A 16,679-nucleotide genomic window follows, 5' to 3' on the forward strand; every position below is an offset into this window, starting at 1 on the left:
ACTGTTTTGGTCAATGTATTGTCCCAGCAGTAATTGGAATAAAATGTCATTTTTTTAAACAATTTTATGCCACAATATAATATACTGTATGACAATAAGAATAGACCTGAGGCAAGTTCTTGAGAAAAGAAAGAAGTCAGTACACATGATTTACATTTAAATAGCATGAGCACTTCACCTCCATCGGACACACTACATTTTAGTTGGTTGCAATGTACACAGGCCCCACGAGTTAGCTATTAATAATTGTTTGCTTGTGAGACAAACTAGAGAGCGAGTAGTGGAATCAGCACCTTGGAATGTGCTTTCATGATTTATTGGTTTGATTCATTTTGTGGGCCTTGAGGTGCAGATTTGCTATAGTAATGGGTCGAGTGGGTGCGTTGTACATAATAAGAAATCCAAATTTGCCCATTACCTCTATTCAAATCTGTCAAAAAGCTGTCTTTGTTATTTACATCACGAAAAGTACATAATTATTCTTATTTATATTTTAACATCCATCCATCCATCCAAGCCATGTCAAATTAGAATTATTCTTACAGAATTAGCCTTGCGTAGCACATTGTTCACAACACATCGTTGCCTTTTTCGCTGCTCCTGTTCCTGCAATGTTTCTGTTCTTGAGTTTTACCACAAGTCCGTCTCAGGTACCACTGATGGGACATCAGAACCACTGCAGTCTTTTTAAAAGTAAATTGCAAATTTGGTATCCATAAAATTTTCGGGAAACAAAAAATTATTATACAATATTTGACTCTATGTTCTCTCCTTTATTTTTTTTATAGCAAATCCCAGATGTATCTCCCACTGGTCGCTGGACCACACTGGTACCGCTGCTTTTTATCCTGGTGGTTGCCGCTGTCAAGGAAATCATAGAGGATCTGGTAAAAGAAACATTTGAAATAATATATAATCTAAAGTCAATTATTTGTCTTTCTATACATTTACTCTTGTCTATAAAAGGATGTTTGTTTTGACTTGTATTTAAAAGCCAAGAAGATATTCTAATTGGTATCTAATCAGTATCTGTACAGTACAGGTAGTCCTCAACGTACGAACACATGTTGTTTCCAGAGGTTGTTCTTAAGTTGAATTATTTGTAAATCGGTAATCATTAAATTTCAATCTATAATTACCATTTGCGGTCTGATTGGGCACATAAGACCTGTCCCCCCTGCTGCAATAATCAGGGCTTCCTTGCTGCCCTTCAGTCCAGCCTTTTCCAGCCAGTGGTAGGGTTTCTTGATTCCGGCCAATTCTTCCATCTTCTGATGGTACATCCCATCAAGTGGCTCACTCTTCCTTGACATTTCCTCTTCTGCCTCATCACATTCTGTCTTCTGCTGCCCGAGGCAATCTCTTGGCAGTTTCCCCCAGGGGGCCATCTTCCTGGTGTATTCATGGATGGTCCTGGATTCAGCACTGGATTGGGGCTCTGATATTTGCTAATCATTACCCTTCTGCTCTTCTTTGCTCAGCTCCCATGGTGCAGGCTCATAGTGCTAGACTATTGGTGGAACCATAGCAGGGACTGTTCATCACCTTGTTACGTATCCAACACTTGATGCTGATTTGTTGGTCTGAATGTTTGTATGAGCAAATTCAGATATTACAAGATAAAGGGATCAGACACAGGTCAGTCAAACAGCTGTCTCCTTTGAACGAGTCAACAATTGAACGGATGTGTGAATGGAGTTATTTAATGAAAAATTGCATTCAGTGTTTTGTATTCATTTTTTTTTTTTATTGAATGAATGAGTTCTCATTTGCCCAGAAAGGCTGTGTTCTGAAGTTATCAGCTTGAGTCCCTTTGAACTACTTTGAGAGATTGTTGCATTCTACTGTATTGCAGTGACCCTGCAATGTGATCTGCTATGCAGCTCCCAGCGGACAGATACCGTTAGCTTCTGACTCGTGCCAAAGCGACCAGCACAGCATTTATTTTCTCTCTCGGCCTGTTGTAAAAAACATGGGCATGGATTGGTGATGACTCCGACTTTATTGCTGAAGGTCACTCGTGCACATGTCAGTTCCCCATACAGCACTGTGCTTCACAAGTTGACCTGATAGGGCAAGATCGACCCCTGACTTCATAAATCATGCACTATAGATACAGAATGCAGCGCATATCTTACCTTGTTGCTTGCTCTCTCTGCTGCTGCAGAGTCGTAATCTTTGTTCTGATTTGTATTCAATCTAAAATAGTGAGTTATAAATGCCAGGATATTTTAAATCAGTGCTGGTCCACTTTTTCTCACTTTCAGTGCTAACGTCTCATGAATCTTAAGTTGGAAAACTGCAGTTATTACCCTTGTGCAATGAAACCTTCACTGCTGCTGCCTCCTCCAGTTTATGTTGCAGCCACACTACCAGGTTAATGAAGGTTGTATTGCAGATGCTCTACCCTTCATCTTTTGCTGCTTTCATGTTCTTCTCTATGGTTGAAATCTATAGAGACGTGAGAATGGAATATTTATGCATAACCTGTACTACTCACCCTCCACTGCACTGTGATTACATACATCATCTTAATACAGTGCCTTGCCCTTTTATGTGTGTCCATCAGCACAAGATGGAGTGAATAATGGAATCACATAGAGAATGGATGAGAGAGGTGAAAGGCAGGGAAGTTTTATAGTTCGGGGTCGGTTCTGTACAAGCTGCAAAGGCAGTGAGGATAAATGAAATGGGCTGACAGCCATTGCACAGAAGATGATGAATGAGCTTTGTAAAGATCTCTCTAGTGAGACTTTTCTGGATATATTTGAGCTGAAAAAGCCATGTATGGCACAACCAGTTCCTTCATGGGACACAAAACAGCCTGTTACAGAGATGGTGAAATGGATTTAATTCAACTAATGCCTGAAAAAAGAACTTGAGCAAAGCATGGCGAACTGGAAAAGAATGAAAGGATAAGACAGAGACATAATGCAAATCAGAGGGATGAAAAAAGAAGGGTTATGGTTAGTTTAGCACATTCAGTTTATTTCATGCTTCAGAATTGAGTTATTATGTGATTTTAAACAATGGTTAATAGCAGCTGTATCATCAGTGAGCTGGTTTGAAAACTCATGTTTCTAGGTTGATTCTGCAGGTCAGTAAAGGAAGTGTGGCCGAGGGAAGTGGCCACTTCTCTTTTACCAGCTACTGTATGTATTCATGCAACCCAGTTTACCCTGCTCTAGTTTTTCAGTGAGCCTTAAAATATTTTTCATGAAATGTGCAGTGCGGTCTACCAAATTTTCAAATACAGGCTACTTGACATGTAAGCGTAAGTGTAACGGTGATCTGTGATTATTTCCGATGATGACATTTCAATTGTACAACAGGTGACAAAGCTGCCTGACTCTTTGTTGTAGTGTTTGCAGTTCCAGCTTCTGAAGTCATCACTGATGACTTCATTGTTCTGTAAGGATGGATAATTGGTTGCCGGGGGTTACATCCAGTGTGCCTTCCTGTTTGTAGTTTGGCCATCTGTTGTAGATTGCTATCATTTTGAAATGTAGACGCACGTTTGTAACACTCTTTGTGCCTCTGTGAAATCAGTTTCATCAAATCTGAATAGCAAAAAGAACCTGAGCACAGTTTCTACTTTGTGCCATATTTGCTCCATTACCTAGATATTGAGATACTTGTTTGGGATCACACTATGATCAGGTTAAAAATAGGCAGAGTGAAGCATTAGCATTATTATTAAGGTGCTTTTTCCAATAACAATTCCCATACATACGCTGTAATGTGAGTGTGTTCATTGGGAACGTTGCATAGGCCCGGTGAGAATATTCACCTAGTGCAAATCAGAGGTGTATGTCTCATTTAGGTTGTAACTGCAGACTTTGATATCTCTTTCGTCTCACTCTTTCTCTGGAGTAAGTCTTACAATGCAGTGTCAATTTCCTCCTATAAAACTGGATAAGCTGAGACTCTCATAAAGCAAGATAGTATTTATAAATATAGATATACTTCTCATTTGTTTATTTGCACATACTGTAGTTCAACACTCATGACAGACTGACGGTTTTTCTTATTGTCTATAATTCATCTTACTCTTGGTTTTCAATTGATGTAAATTAGAGGATGATCCTGTGATGAACTGGTTACTTTTACTGGATGTTTGCATTGGAAGGCACAATACTGTTTATAATGTATTCTTTTTTGTTCTTACAGAAACGTCACAATGCTGATAGCGTTGTCAACAAAAAGGAATGTCAAGGTATTGAAGCCCATATTTCTCCACTGTGTTTTAGATGATGTTATTCCTCTTTTATGTCTGCATCGTAATATTGCTGAAAAAAATTGAATCGTCTGTTCTAAATCAATGTTGTCTCATTAATTTCGTCTTTCTGTCTCACTGTGACTTCCTCCATCTCTGTCATTACCCACCACAGTATTGAGGAATGGTGCCTGGGAGATTGTGCACTGGGAGAAGGTATGTACCCACAATGCTCATTAATAGTCATGATTTTCAGTTCAGTTTTTTACTTTAAAGCTGAAAACAAATCTATCATTCTACCAGTTTTAATGTCTAATCTCTTCTGTCAACTGGAAATCTCGTACATCTAAACATATGTGTACACATCCTGACCCCTGTAGCATCCAGCCACTAATTAATCTAGCATTTCCATGAAGACAATCATTAGAAGGCAAAGCTGGAGGACACAGATGCTTCCTTTTTTCCCTCATAAAACTTTCATTGCTGTGACTGAAACTTTTTGCTTTAAAGCAGAGTTTGTGGGACAAAAAAGACATAACAAAAAGACACACCAGGCAGTGCAAAAGTGAGTTAGATCTGTTAGATAACGGCATTGTTGCCGCATCCATTAAATGGTGTATTCATTGTCGTGGCGTAATCTAAAATGAATCATTCCTTTGTGCTCTTAGGAAATATGAGAGACAAAAGAAATAAGAATTGGCTTATTGGATATTGTTTTTGTTAATTAGTGCCTAAGAACTCGATTAGCAATATGAGATGCAATGTAAATATAATGGTGTGTCCTATGCTGATTTCTTGCAATTGCAGCAATGGTATTCTAAAATGTTGACATGAATACAGAATTAACACAAAGTCCAGCAGACAGATTGTGCTGTGTGTCAGATAGTGCAGAAAGAACTCAATTATAAAACACACATTCATGACCAAAACATACAATATGCAGTATGTGGCAGTTCATAATAGATCCTGATGGGTAACATTTTGGAGCTTCTTGTGACCAGAATAAACGAGGCTTTTAGAAGAATAGTTCTACATCAGATTAATGTGTTAGCTCAGGATTATACCCTTTATATATATAATAATATATATAACTCATACATTGACTTGTTTTGTGCAGGGATTAAAGAAAAGTGCTCCTTTCTGGCACGTGAACATCCTTCCTTTTCAAACACGCACAAAAAAATCCACTCTAAAAAGTCTAGCTTTAAAGTATTTATACGTTTTACATCTTCCTCCTTCCTGCATTTTATAGAAACAGATTTCCTTACATTTAAATGTATTATAAATCAACATCTGACTGCTGCTTCTGTGTAGTTATCATTGATCAGAATATTTTTTGAATCAGCTACTAAAAATAAAGTTCAACTAAGGTCTTTGTTCATTTCATCCTAACCAGTTTCTCATGATTTATCTAGCCGTAATGGAAAGAACACTCCAGTCCTTTCTTCAGTGTATCTGTTTATCTCTTCCCTTCAGTGTGACTGCCCTCATCTATATATTTGTCTTTTCTTTTTTCTTCCCAGCTGATGTAGAATGCATATCCCCTTCATGTGGTGTTGAAGGCCGAGCGAAGCATTAATGCTTTTATTTTCACAGGTTGAGGTGGGCGATATATTTAGAGTAAAGGGCACTGATTTCGTTCCTGCGGATGCTGTCATTTTATCATCCAGGTATAGGAATCCAACCTGCTGCCAGACCGTGGGAACACCTCCCTTCCCTCCTTCGTTTTGCTCTCTCCCCAAAGAAGTGATGGTTGCCCATATCTTTATCTATTGTCAAAATATTTGTTTATTTCCCATTTATGTGACTAAAATGTAACTTTAAAAGTCCTGTAGAGGAATTAAAGGGATCTGACCTGTGTATCGTGTTGTGACGACCATCATTTCTTTATGTGGGACAGTGGTAATGTATTTTGGACTAGAGATGTTAAAACATGTCAACATAAGCCTACCTACCTCCATCACCTTTTCAAAAAACCATTTAGACCTGACACAATGGGACTTTAATGAGCTGCGTTTCCCTCTTTCAACATTTTAAGTTCAAATTTATGACAAAATGTATCCAAAAACATAGAATCCTCTTGCCACAATTTTAGTCTCAACTTTGATATGAATGTAAGGTTCAAGTGATTTTCTGGTATTTACCGCATCGTGTTTTGCTAAATGGTTTTGTGAACAGGAGAACAGATGACCAACCACTCCCTGTGTTCAAACAGGCCTGATCATTTTACTCTTTTCATCTCCCTGATACTGACACGGTTGTCTTTCTCCTCCTGATGTTATTTTACTCTTTGTTTTTGTTTCCATCCCCCTTTTTATAAACTCATCCTCTCCTTTCCTGACCCGCGTCCGAAAAACCGCCACGCTCACTCTCTCTCTCGCCCCCTGCTGCTGTGTGGTTGGTAAAATCAGGTGACTGTTGGGGAAGTAGTCAGAGCTGCAAATGGGGATCACCTGCCGGCTGACCTCGTCATACTGTCTTCCAGGTCAGGAAACCTGCGACATTGCCAACAGAACAGCGGTGGCAGAGATAGGGCTGTATGCATTGACAAAAAAAATAAAGATTTTGTTTGTTTTGTTTGTTTGCTTCACGTAAGAAAAGAAAGGGCCTGTGATTATTCTGGCAACAAACAAATATTGAAATGCCAAAGTCAGGCAAATCATGTTTCTTTTTTGTTTTTTCCAAATCTACTCTATATTGAGGTTTTGCAGCCACAATATAGTAATTTTATCATGCTGTATTTGTTCTTTAGTTTAACAAATACAGTAGACTCCTTAGTGTTTGAGTGTAACACCACCAGAGTGGATGGAGAAATCTGAACATCGCAGCCCAGGAGCAACCACTCTGTCTTTAAGATAGTTTTTTGGGGGGAGGGTGAACATATTTTCAGTATTATTGCACTTGCATGACTTGTATGGCAACCTTAATGCAACAGTTTGATTAAATCTGTGCACTTTGCATGCATTCACATTCTAAGATATTACGTAGAATCTGTAATGCATCTCGGAATTATGACTGTCCTGTCTTTCCGTAACATCCTGCTTTCTATTTGAACTATGGTTCAGTCATGCACAGCAAGCTGTTGAACAGTATTTAGGTTTTTTATAAACTGCACCATATGTTTAGATTTTCTTTCTGTCCTTTGTAGCTGACTTACATGATATAAAGCTCAGATTTGATAGCAAATACACTTATTGCAGTTGGGATTCAGTTTCCATATTTCTTTTTCATTTTGCTGTTTGGGCCAGCATTTGTTATGAATAAATAACTCTGTTTTAAGAGTAACTAACAGAGGACCCGACTCACCATAAGCACCAGCATGCTCAACTGTCTGTCAGAGGCCCGTCTGTCTACTCTGTTTGTTGTGCTCGGCATGTCTGCTTCTCCTTGTCGTCCTTGTATAGTGTTTCTTCTCTCCACTCTCTTCCCTCTGTATATTAACTTTAGATTATTAAACTCTGGGGTAGCAGCAGCCATTGTATATAACAGTATTTCAATACATTAAATTAGGAAATTCCAGTCAGTAAAATGAAGTAGGTTTATGTTTCAGAGGGCTGTCTTTGTTTGCATTCATCTATGGTAGTTTTACAGTATGTAATTATTTTTTTGTAGATTCTTTTAAAGTCACAATTAGTATTTAATAAGCAATGGAAACTTAATTGATATTTATATTGCAAGTTGTTAGTTATGTACATTGTCTTATTTTTTACCAATTTATGATATTAAAATAGACTAAGATTAGATAATATGGAAAAGCCCAATTGAATAGCAGTTTATGATAATGTCATATGTAAATGTTCTGTTCCAAAACAGTGAACCACAAGGTATGTGCTACATTGAGACATCTAATCTGGATGGAGAAACAAACCTCAAAATCAGACAGGTGACTATCTTTTTCAAAAAAATTTTTTCACAGAAATAACCATCCAAAAAACTGAAACTTTTTTTTTGCTGGCCGTACAAATGGATGAGGAATACTAATACGACTCTAACGCTGCCTTGACAAAATCAACAGGGTCTCCCACTAACTGCAGACATAAAGGACATTGATAACCTGATGCGTCTCTCTGGGCGGATGGAGTGCGAGAGTCCAAACCGCCATCTGTATGAGTTTGTCGGGAACATCCGCCTTGATAGACACAGGTGAGTTGCATCTCACCATTCCACACTTTTCTTATTGACTCGGTGGCTCTTCAGCCATGAGTAAAGCCGATGTTTGTGCATTATAAGGAAATAGGGATGATTTAAGGTCCCTGCTAAATAAATGAAGGACCTGATTCAGTGATATTTGAACATACTTGTTTGAAGGCTTTGCTTTTATACAGTTATCAATGTAATGTATTAAGAACCAAGCTAGAAAAAGTTGGAATATTTTCAGATTGCATTCGAGAATTAACATTATTTTATTTGACATACCAGCCTTTGTGGATTCATGGTAAAGTTGTTTTATCATTTAAATGCAAATTTAAAATACATTCAATGCATTCCAGAACATTCATTACCTGGTTTCAGTCAGATGACTGCTCTGCTAAAGTCGATTCATTTTGTAATATTGGTTATCATTAATATTTCCATGTTAATAAGGTTGATGACTGTAAAGGTCAACACTATTAGCTGAACTGTTTTGTATAAATAATTGACAAATGTCAGTGTTGTTTCTCTGTACAGTACAGTACCTCTGGGCCCAGATCAGATCTTACTGAGAGGAGCCCAGCTGAGGAACACTCAGTGGGTGCATGGTGTGGTGGTCTACACTGGACATGACACAAAGCTCATGCAGGTAAAACATATTTGAATAGTACTCCGGGGGGTATTATTATGTTACAAAGCAAATACAGCTCGGCTTGTTGCCCATATTTTCTTTAAATACCAACTAAAGCAGTGCAATCTCAGAGCACAGGAAAAGACTATCACCAGTGGCCAGACTTCATTTGCTATCATGTCATGTGTTACCCAGAATTCCACCCGGCCTCCTCTGAAACTGTCCAACGTGGAGCGCATCACCAACTTTCAGATCCTTGTGCTGTTTGGCTGCCTGCTGGCCATCTCTCTTGTCTGCTCCATTGGACAAACCATCTGGAAATATCAGTACGGCAATGATGCCTGGTACATGGACCTCAACTGTAAGACCCCCAGCAGACCACACTGCACCTTTTAGTCCACATATTTTCTGTCACTTCTCCATATCAGCTTATTTCTTTGTCATTTATAAGTTCCTAAATGCTGGTATGTGTTGTGTCGTTTTTATGTTGGCTCAGTTAAACTATGTTTCGCATTACAAGTGAAATATGTGCTAATGTGGGAATAAGTGAATTCCCTGTTAACTGAGAAGACACAGCTGTGACATGCATATACGTGATGTGAATGAGTATGAGTGAAAAACAAATGGTTGAATATCACTGCGCTGCTGTAATTTTTGGTTCCTTTCTAATGTTCTGTTTGATTTTGTTGTTTTCTTTGTTGTCGTTTTTTTAACAGCTCCAGGTAACAACCATTTAAAAGCCTTGGCCATCCGTGAATGACTCTCCCTTACTAACCCCTTACAGAAGCTCTGCCTTTGCTAAGCAAATGAAGCCCCCTACCCTCGCCCCCTATACGGTTGCCCTACTTTGTATGGGCCCATGCCATGGACAAGCACATACCAGGGATCCAACAATAGGTTTTTCCCCTCCAGCTCTCTTATACCTCCGTCTAGTTATTTTCAGTGCCTGATGCAAACTGTGTCTCACTCTTCCTCCATTGTTTCGTGCCACGTTAAACGCTTTGCAGTTTCCAAGCTTCAGACCCTCATCTCATTACCCCCCCCCCCCTCCACCCGCGCAATTCTTTTTGAGAGAAAGAATAGCAGCATTTACTTTGATTTCCAGGGAGGCGATGCTATACTCAGGAAGTATTTCATAGCAGGAGGCTCATACAGTACCTGTTTATTGCTTGAGCACGAAATGAGGTGCAACCCAAGGGGCAAGAGCTGACATTTTCTAAATGCATCCACTGCCTTCTTTTCCTGAGCAGAGAGGGGAGGGAGGAGCAGAGGTTAAAAATCATAGTCGTCCTCAATATGGGGCTATTTTTAGTTTTTGTCACTGAAATTAATGCAACTTAAAAATCATGGACTGTTCTTTTTTGTGGCAATTGGTCTGTTTTGATGAAGATCTGAACCTGGTATGCAAAGTGATTATTGTGACACTTGAGCCATTATTGTACCCTGATAGGCCTTTAGGAGAGGTTGTGCCCTGGTCAATTCAAGCTTGCATTATGACTTACATTGTCCCTTTTTATAAGGTGCTGCATTGGCTTCTATTGGTTTTCTTTTAGCTTCATTATCGTCCACGCTGGCATTAAAACCTACTTATAAAAGATGCTATATCACTCTAATGAGGGAAGTGTAAGTCATAAAGCTGGTGTCCCATCTTGAGACTGATTGTACTTCCATGGGGAGCTGTTGAGACTCTGTCCAAAGCATGTTATCCAACCTGTGACAAAAGAGAGAGGTGGGGTGTCAAATCTTAAACACCCCATTTCTTTAGAGCATCATAATCTCATAAAGTTTTTTTTATTTTCATTCACCAACAAGTCGAAGTCAAACGTAGATGTGGTGCAGTTAGTGGTTGCCCATTGGTCACACAGAGGTCTACAATACATGACCAGTGAGCAATTCATTTGACTTTGACATGGAGTGTAGCTATTGGGCAACATAGTCTTTAAATGGAAAGACTTTAACGTCATGCACATTACAGCAGAAATGACTGTCTTTTTCTTATGTATTTACATTCCACCTGCTATAATTCTTTGTTAGCATAGTCAGTATTTGTATGTACTGTAGTTGTACATTTATCACTGTATAATTGAACTAATGTGGTCTTTCTCTTTTAGTAAACCGGCTTTAGCATAATATTCTAAATTGGAGAAGAAAAATGTCTCATGAATTAATGAAACTCATTTAGCTACAGTCCAATTCCAAGGGCAATTATTAGTAAAGTATTTGTAAGTTCACTTATTAAATGTGATTTAAGCTTCTTTCAGTCACATATCTGTAAATTACAGTGAAATATAAACAAAGATATTTAATTTCAGACAGACGGTGTGGCTTAACAATTGACTTGGGTGTGTCCTGGTTTGATGTGGTTTGATTTTTAATGATTATTAATTCAACACAGCTATACTGTCTTATGTGGCAGTAGAATAACACATAACAAGCTGGCTTCTAAAAATGTAGTGAAATGACATGATGCAGTGATCATCATTAACATCCAAACTTTTTTCGCTGGCATAATTCACCCCCTCTTTTTCACTCCTTGTTGGTTGAGAATGTGCTATGGACTGAATTCTCCCTCCTTTGTCTTGAGAGCATCCAATATGTTTGTCTTCCTCCCCACTTCTGAAAAAAAGTATTCACTCATATTCGTGTTGTTATTCCAGTAGCAGTAGCTTCCATTCTACCCATTTTTTTTGTGCCATCCAATTTTTTATGTTGCAATCTTTCTGTCTGGGAGAAGGGCTGCCCCTCTCTACCGCAAAACAAAGATCAAGGCTTGGGTTTAGGAATGTAACATTCATACCTCTTGCAAGCAGAGGAAAGGTAAATCACCTCCCTCCTTTTTTAATGTTTGGTGTCACTGGGGTTTCATGTTGATCATAGCAAATTGTCTGGGCCTTTGGGGAGACTAGTATCATTCTGCGTAGTGCTTTTTGAAATTCATTGCCTGGATCATGCTGGATGCCAAGGCTGCTGCTGTGACACTAATGACATTTAAGATACTCCAGTCCCTGTTCATTAGTTTGAATCTTAGGGACATTAAATTGGACACATAATCGTTGTAAGAGTATGAGGTTGGGTGGAAGAAATAGTTAATTCCAGCTAATGCACAGCGTTAGCCTAAAACAAGCTCTGAATTGGGATAATGGTGATCATTGGCTGGAAGTGGCTTTTGGGTATTTTCATTTAACTAATGCACATTCTTGAACGAGTACTGATCACTCTTCTGCTTATATTGTCCCAAACCCATCTCCTGATAGATGGCGGGGCTGCTAACTTTGGCCTCAACTTCCTCACCTTTATCATCCTGTTCAACAATCTAATCCCCATCAGTCTCCTGGTCACACTGGAGGTTATCAAGTTCATTCAAGCCTTTTTCATCAACTGGGTGAGTTAAAGCTACACTCTGCATTTAGATTTAACTCAAGATGTGTAATGGATTCACTAATTTCCTTGGTAAGTGTAAATTAGGAGTGTTAAGTATTTCCAAATGCAGCTGGTAGTTCTGAAGGAGCTCTGAAAACCCACTGCTCGGCTAAAAACGGCTAAAATACACTGCTTTATAAAACTATGAACCTGAAATATGTCCCAGGTAAAGAGGCAGATAGTTCCCTCAGGAGCTCATAAAAGCCCACACAGAGCTAAAACAAGTGCAAATATTATCTGGAAAGGTATCTTAGACAAAAAAAACCCTCTGCTTCAGGTAAGTGTTTCTTTATGTCAGTTTGGTGTGTAAAGAAGGTAACATGATCATTTTATACCCATTTTGAGATGACGAGCCAATTTTCTGTTCAGTTTTTTGCCCTGCCGTTAAGCGACTAGGAAAATAGATTAATACCACTTTAACAACTCATTTCATAACAGGAAGAAATTTTAAATGTCAAAAGCACCACACTTCCTGTGTTTTTAGAACATCACGTAGATTTGTTTGCAGGCAGAACCACATTTGAAACTTAGCTTACATGAAAAATTAACTGGGCACTTAGAATATTGGACTCCTACATCCATAAAAACTAGGTCAACCTTGCAAAATCTCTCTGCGAAAGAAACATACGGTTTAATTTTTCCTGAAGTTATTCTGAGTTATCTTTTTCAATCTTTAAGTTTTAAACTAACACCTCTGCAAGGATTTTCTTTTAATCAGCACTTGTCAGTTGACATTTCTTCTCGCATCTCCAGTTGGTTGTGGATTATATGTGGGTTTGAAGTCTTTTTTGTTTTTACTTTTTACCACTGTTAGGAAATTTAATCTGATGAAAAATTTAAATGTTATGTCTGTGAAGTTCCCTTGAAGTTTTCTGCGATTGGTTTTAGGACACAGATATGCTCTATGAGCCCACGAACACACCCGCCATGGCTCGCACATCCAACCTGAATGAAGAATTAGGCCAGGTAAACAGTACTTTACATCATACTTACATTTACTTGATGGATTTTGCTCTGCCATGGAATAAAATCTAAACCTATAATTCACTGTTCCTCTACCCATACAGGTGAAATATATTTTCTCAGACAAGACGGGGACCCTGACATGCAATGTAATGCAGTTCAAGAAGTGCACCGTCGCTGGTGTTGCCTATGGGTACATTTCCTTTTCCTCATCATTTTGTTATTTTTCTTCCACCGCTGTTGCCTTCCTCAAAACATTGTTAAATATCTAATATGCATTCTAGTACATCTAGTGTTTCTCTCAACTCCCTTGACATATTACCACCAGCTTTATCAGCTTTTTCCCTCTCAGTACTGTATAAATTAAGGGCAGTATCATCTGCAAAGAAAAGGACTTTATCCTTTTAATGCGTGCCATGTTGAGGGTGTTTGACAATGCTGACTATACAGTCTCTTGTTATTTTTATTAGGTCACAGGTTGAAAATGTCTTGACTGGAGTTAGAGACAAAAATATCAATAACTTACTGTGTTTTCTTCTTCTGTCCCCTGGAAAACCTGTGATTTAATTTTACTGGAAAGATTATTAGTCTCAGCAAAATAAGTGAAAGAAAAAAAAGCAAGTACAGACTTTGATAGTTCATGATTTATGCTACCTCCTTCCAATTAATCAAATGATTGATGAAGTTCAGGCTGAAGGACAAGTTCCATACCAAAGTGCTAATTATGCTGTGAGAGCTAGTCAAGAGAGAACAGAAGAAGCTTATCTCACTGTTTAATGATAATGTACATGTTGATGGTACGATACCACTGAGCTTCTCATTTGTAACATTAAGCAGTTGTTCACGATTGAAGGCAGTGCTGTAATGTTTGATTATTTTGGAAAGTTTTTAAACTACAGCATTTCATTTCCTTTTTTTATATATACATGTCTGTTTGTGTATCATTCCATTTCCAAAGCACAACTCAAAAACAATTCAATAAATTCAAGCCAAAATTTAACATTATACGAAAATGTGCTTTTGAGATATTTTGGGTACTTAAAGACCTTTGACATGTATGAGTGTCAGATTAGTTTATATATCTCCAAAAATATTTCATGTTTTTCTTCCAACCTGAAAATTTTGCAAATTTCCCCTTTTCTCCCAACTTGGTAAAAACAGTTTTACCTTCATCTCAGATGAGGGATGGTGATGCCAAATTTTTATTCCCATAACCAAAGTCAAAAATATTTAATATATTTTAACAAAACTTGAAACTCTATTTTATATTTTGTAGATCTTAATACAAAATGTATCATTGTCTTTGAAATTAGAGATGAAATTCTAGTCTGGCAATGTCAATATCACAAAATTTTCAATAATTCTTTCTTCAAATTGCTGTTTGACAGCACACTTATCTGAAGTAATGTTCAAATTTTCGTGGTTCTTTGCAGAGCACAGTATCAGAATCCACGTCTTGATTTTTGTGACCTAACATTGAGGTGTTTCTTTATGTCGTTTAGAATTTCTGTCACTTTTTGTTGTGTCTTCATTTGTTTTGGACTGCTACTGTTTGCTGCTCACAAATGTATATTTCATGATTACCAGCAGTTTACCAGGATCCTTGGGGTAAAACACTTAGCACCTATGACTGCTCTTTATAAACATTTGTCTAGCGTGGAGTGATATGCCGACTTCAGATGGTTTTTGTTCTTTGTTTTTTTTTTTTCTATTCATTTAATTGGGTCAAGCCTGTTGGTCTTCAGAGACAGACACTCCTCCCTGCAAAGTTTGAAGTTAGGCAGCTCTCCCTCCTTCATCTCATAATAGAGATGTCTCCCTTTGATTCTCTGAAATGAGGACTTCCTCTAATTTAACTAATAAATATGAATGAATGCTTCATCTGAGGAAAAAAAGAGATTTTAGGATTAGGAAAGTTTTCGTCTACATGTTCTTGGTCTGCTTGTGCTTTTTGTTATTCTTCCTCTTCTTCTTTTCCATCTTTATAGATAAATGTTTTAAAGGTTAAAAGTGACTGTAAAGAGAGTGTTGTCTAATTCAACTTTACATATATATATATATATATATACAGTACATATAATATGTATGTGTATATATATGTGTGTGTGTGTGTGTGTGTGCATACATACAACTTCCTCCGGGATTAATAAAGTATCTATCTATCTATCTATCTATCTATCTATCTATCTATCTATCTATCTATCTATCTATCTATCTATCTATCTATCTATCTATCTATCTATCTATCTATCTATCTATCTATCTATCTATCTATCTATCTATGTATATATATGTGTGTGTGTGTGTGTGTGTGTGTGTGTATATATATATATATATATATATATATATATATATACATATACATACACGGGGACACACACATACATACTGTACATACCAGTGACGTGCATTGAGGTTCATGGCTGATGAGGCACCGTCATCATGATCACGTGATCAGATTTACAAAATATGAACCTACAGTGTATCTTATTCACCATAAGGGTTATTTTAAAGTCTCATTCCAGAATTATTTACACATACAAACTGTAACACACAAATAAGCATATTTGATTACGGTCTCACTGTATAGCATTCCAGCACAGCTATCTAAGCTATTGCGCAAACCATGGTGACGCTTGGCTGGCTGGTGTCTCACCGCAGGTCTATGATCAGTATTTCAGCGGTAAATGTGAAAATTCAACAATTTTGTGTAAAAATAACCTAAAATTGGTGACGTTAAACAAAAAATAAGTTTATAATACACATTGCTGGATAAATATTAGCATTTCATTTATTTATTCCATTTTCCATTTTTTTTCTTTCATGATGGCAGGTGAGGCCGTAACTCACCTGCCTCCCCTGACCGCACGTCACTGATACATACATATACAGTATATACAGTGGTACCTCTACTTATGAAATTAATTGGTTCCGGAAGAAATTATGTAAGCAGAAAATTTCGTATGTAGAAACGCGTTTTCCATGCAAATGCCCTAATCCGTTCCAAGCCCCCAAAAATTCCAACATGTTTTATAAAGCATAAAAATGCATCAAAACATGTAACAAATACATGTTACAATTAGACTATTACACAATAAATGAGAGTTGTGCATAACGTAAAACTAAAGAATAAAGTAAAGAATAAAAATGACAGTTATTTACCTTTTAACTGCTGTCCTTATTGTTTTTTATCCTCTTTGGTTCATACGCTCTTGCCTCACCATGCCGAACTTCTCCAACCACCCACGCGAAGCCTTAAACTCCTTAAACTTCCTTTTGTTTTAATAATTTGGCGATTGTAGGTGCATTACGGCCATA

At 37.7% G+C, this 16,679-nt stretch overlaps 1 protein-coding gene across 8 annotated transcripts in view; it reads left to right on the forward strand.

Annotated features, from left to right (window-relative positions):
* Positions 1-16,679, forward strand: part of atp8a1 (ATPase phospholipid transporting 8A1) — an 88,827-nt gene that overhangs the window by 21,216 nt on the left and 50,932 nt on the right. For 4 of the 8 annotated variants that reach the window (XM_068324984.1, XM_068324979.1, XM_068324982.1 and 1 more), the window contains exons 4-14: positions 789-887; positions 4,171-4,216; positions 4,392-4,432; positions 6,628-6,701; positions 8,030-8,099; positions 8,232-8,359; positions 8,885-8,996; positions 9,174-9,339; positions 12,233-12,360; positions 13,287-13,364; positions 13,466-13,554. In XM_068324984.1, coding sequence (XP_068181085.1) covers positions 789-887; positions 4,171-4,216; positions 4,392-4,432; positions 6,628-6,701; positions 8,030-8,099; positions 8,232-8,359; positions 8,885-8,996; positions 9,174-9,339; positions 12,233-12,360; positions 13,287-13,364; positions 13,466-13,554 — 1,031 coding nt within the window. Of the gene's footprint in view, positions 1-788; positions 888-4,170; positions 4,217-4,391; positions 4,433-5,812; positions 5,887-6,627; positions 6,702-8,029; positions 8,100-8,231; positions 8,360-8,884; positions 8,997-9,173; positions 9,340-12,232; positions 12,361-13,286; positions 13,365-13,465; positions 13,555-16,679 lie in introns of those variants that run through there. The other 4 variants (XM_068324980.1, XM_068324983.1, XM_068324985.1 and 1 more) reach the window with 2 other exon arrangements.

This window comes from Antennarius striatus, chromosome 10 (assembly GCF_040054535.1).
Source record: "Antennarius striatus isolate MH-2024 chromosome 10, ASM4005453v1, whole genome shotgun sequence".
Classification (NCBI taxonomy): Eukaryota; Metazoa; Chordata; class Actinopteri; order Lophiiformes; family Antennariidae; genus Antennarius; species Antennarius striatus.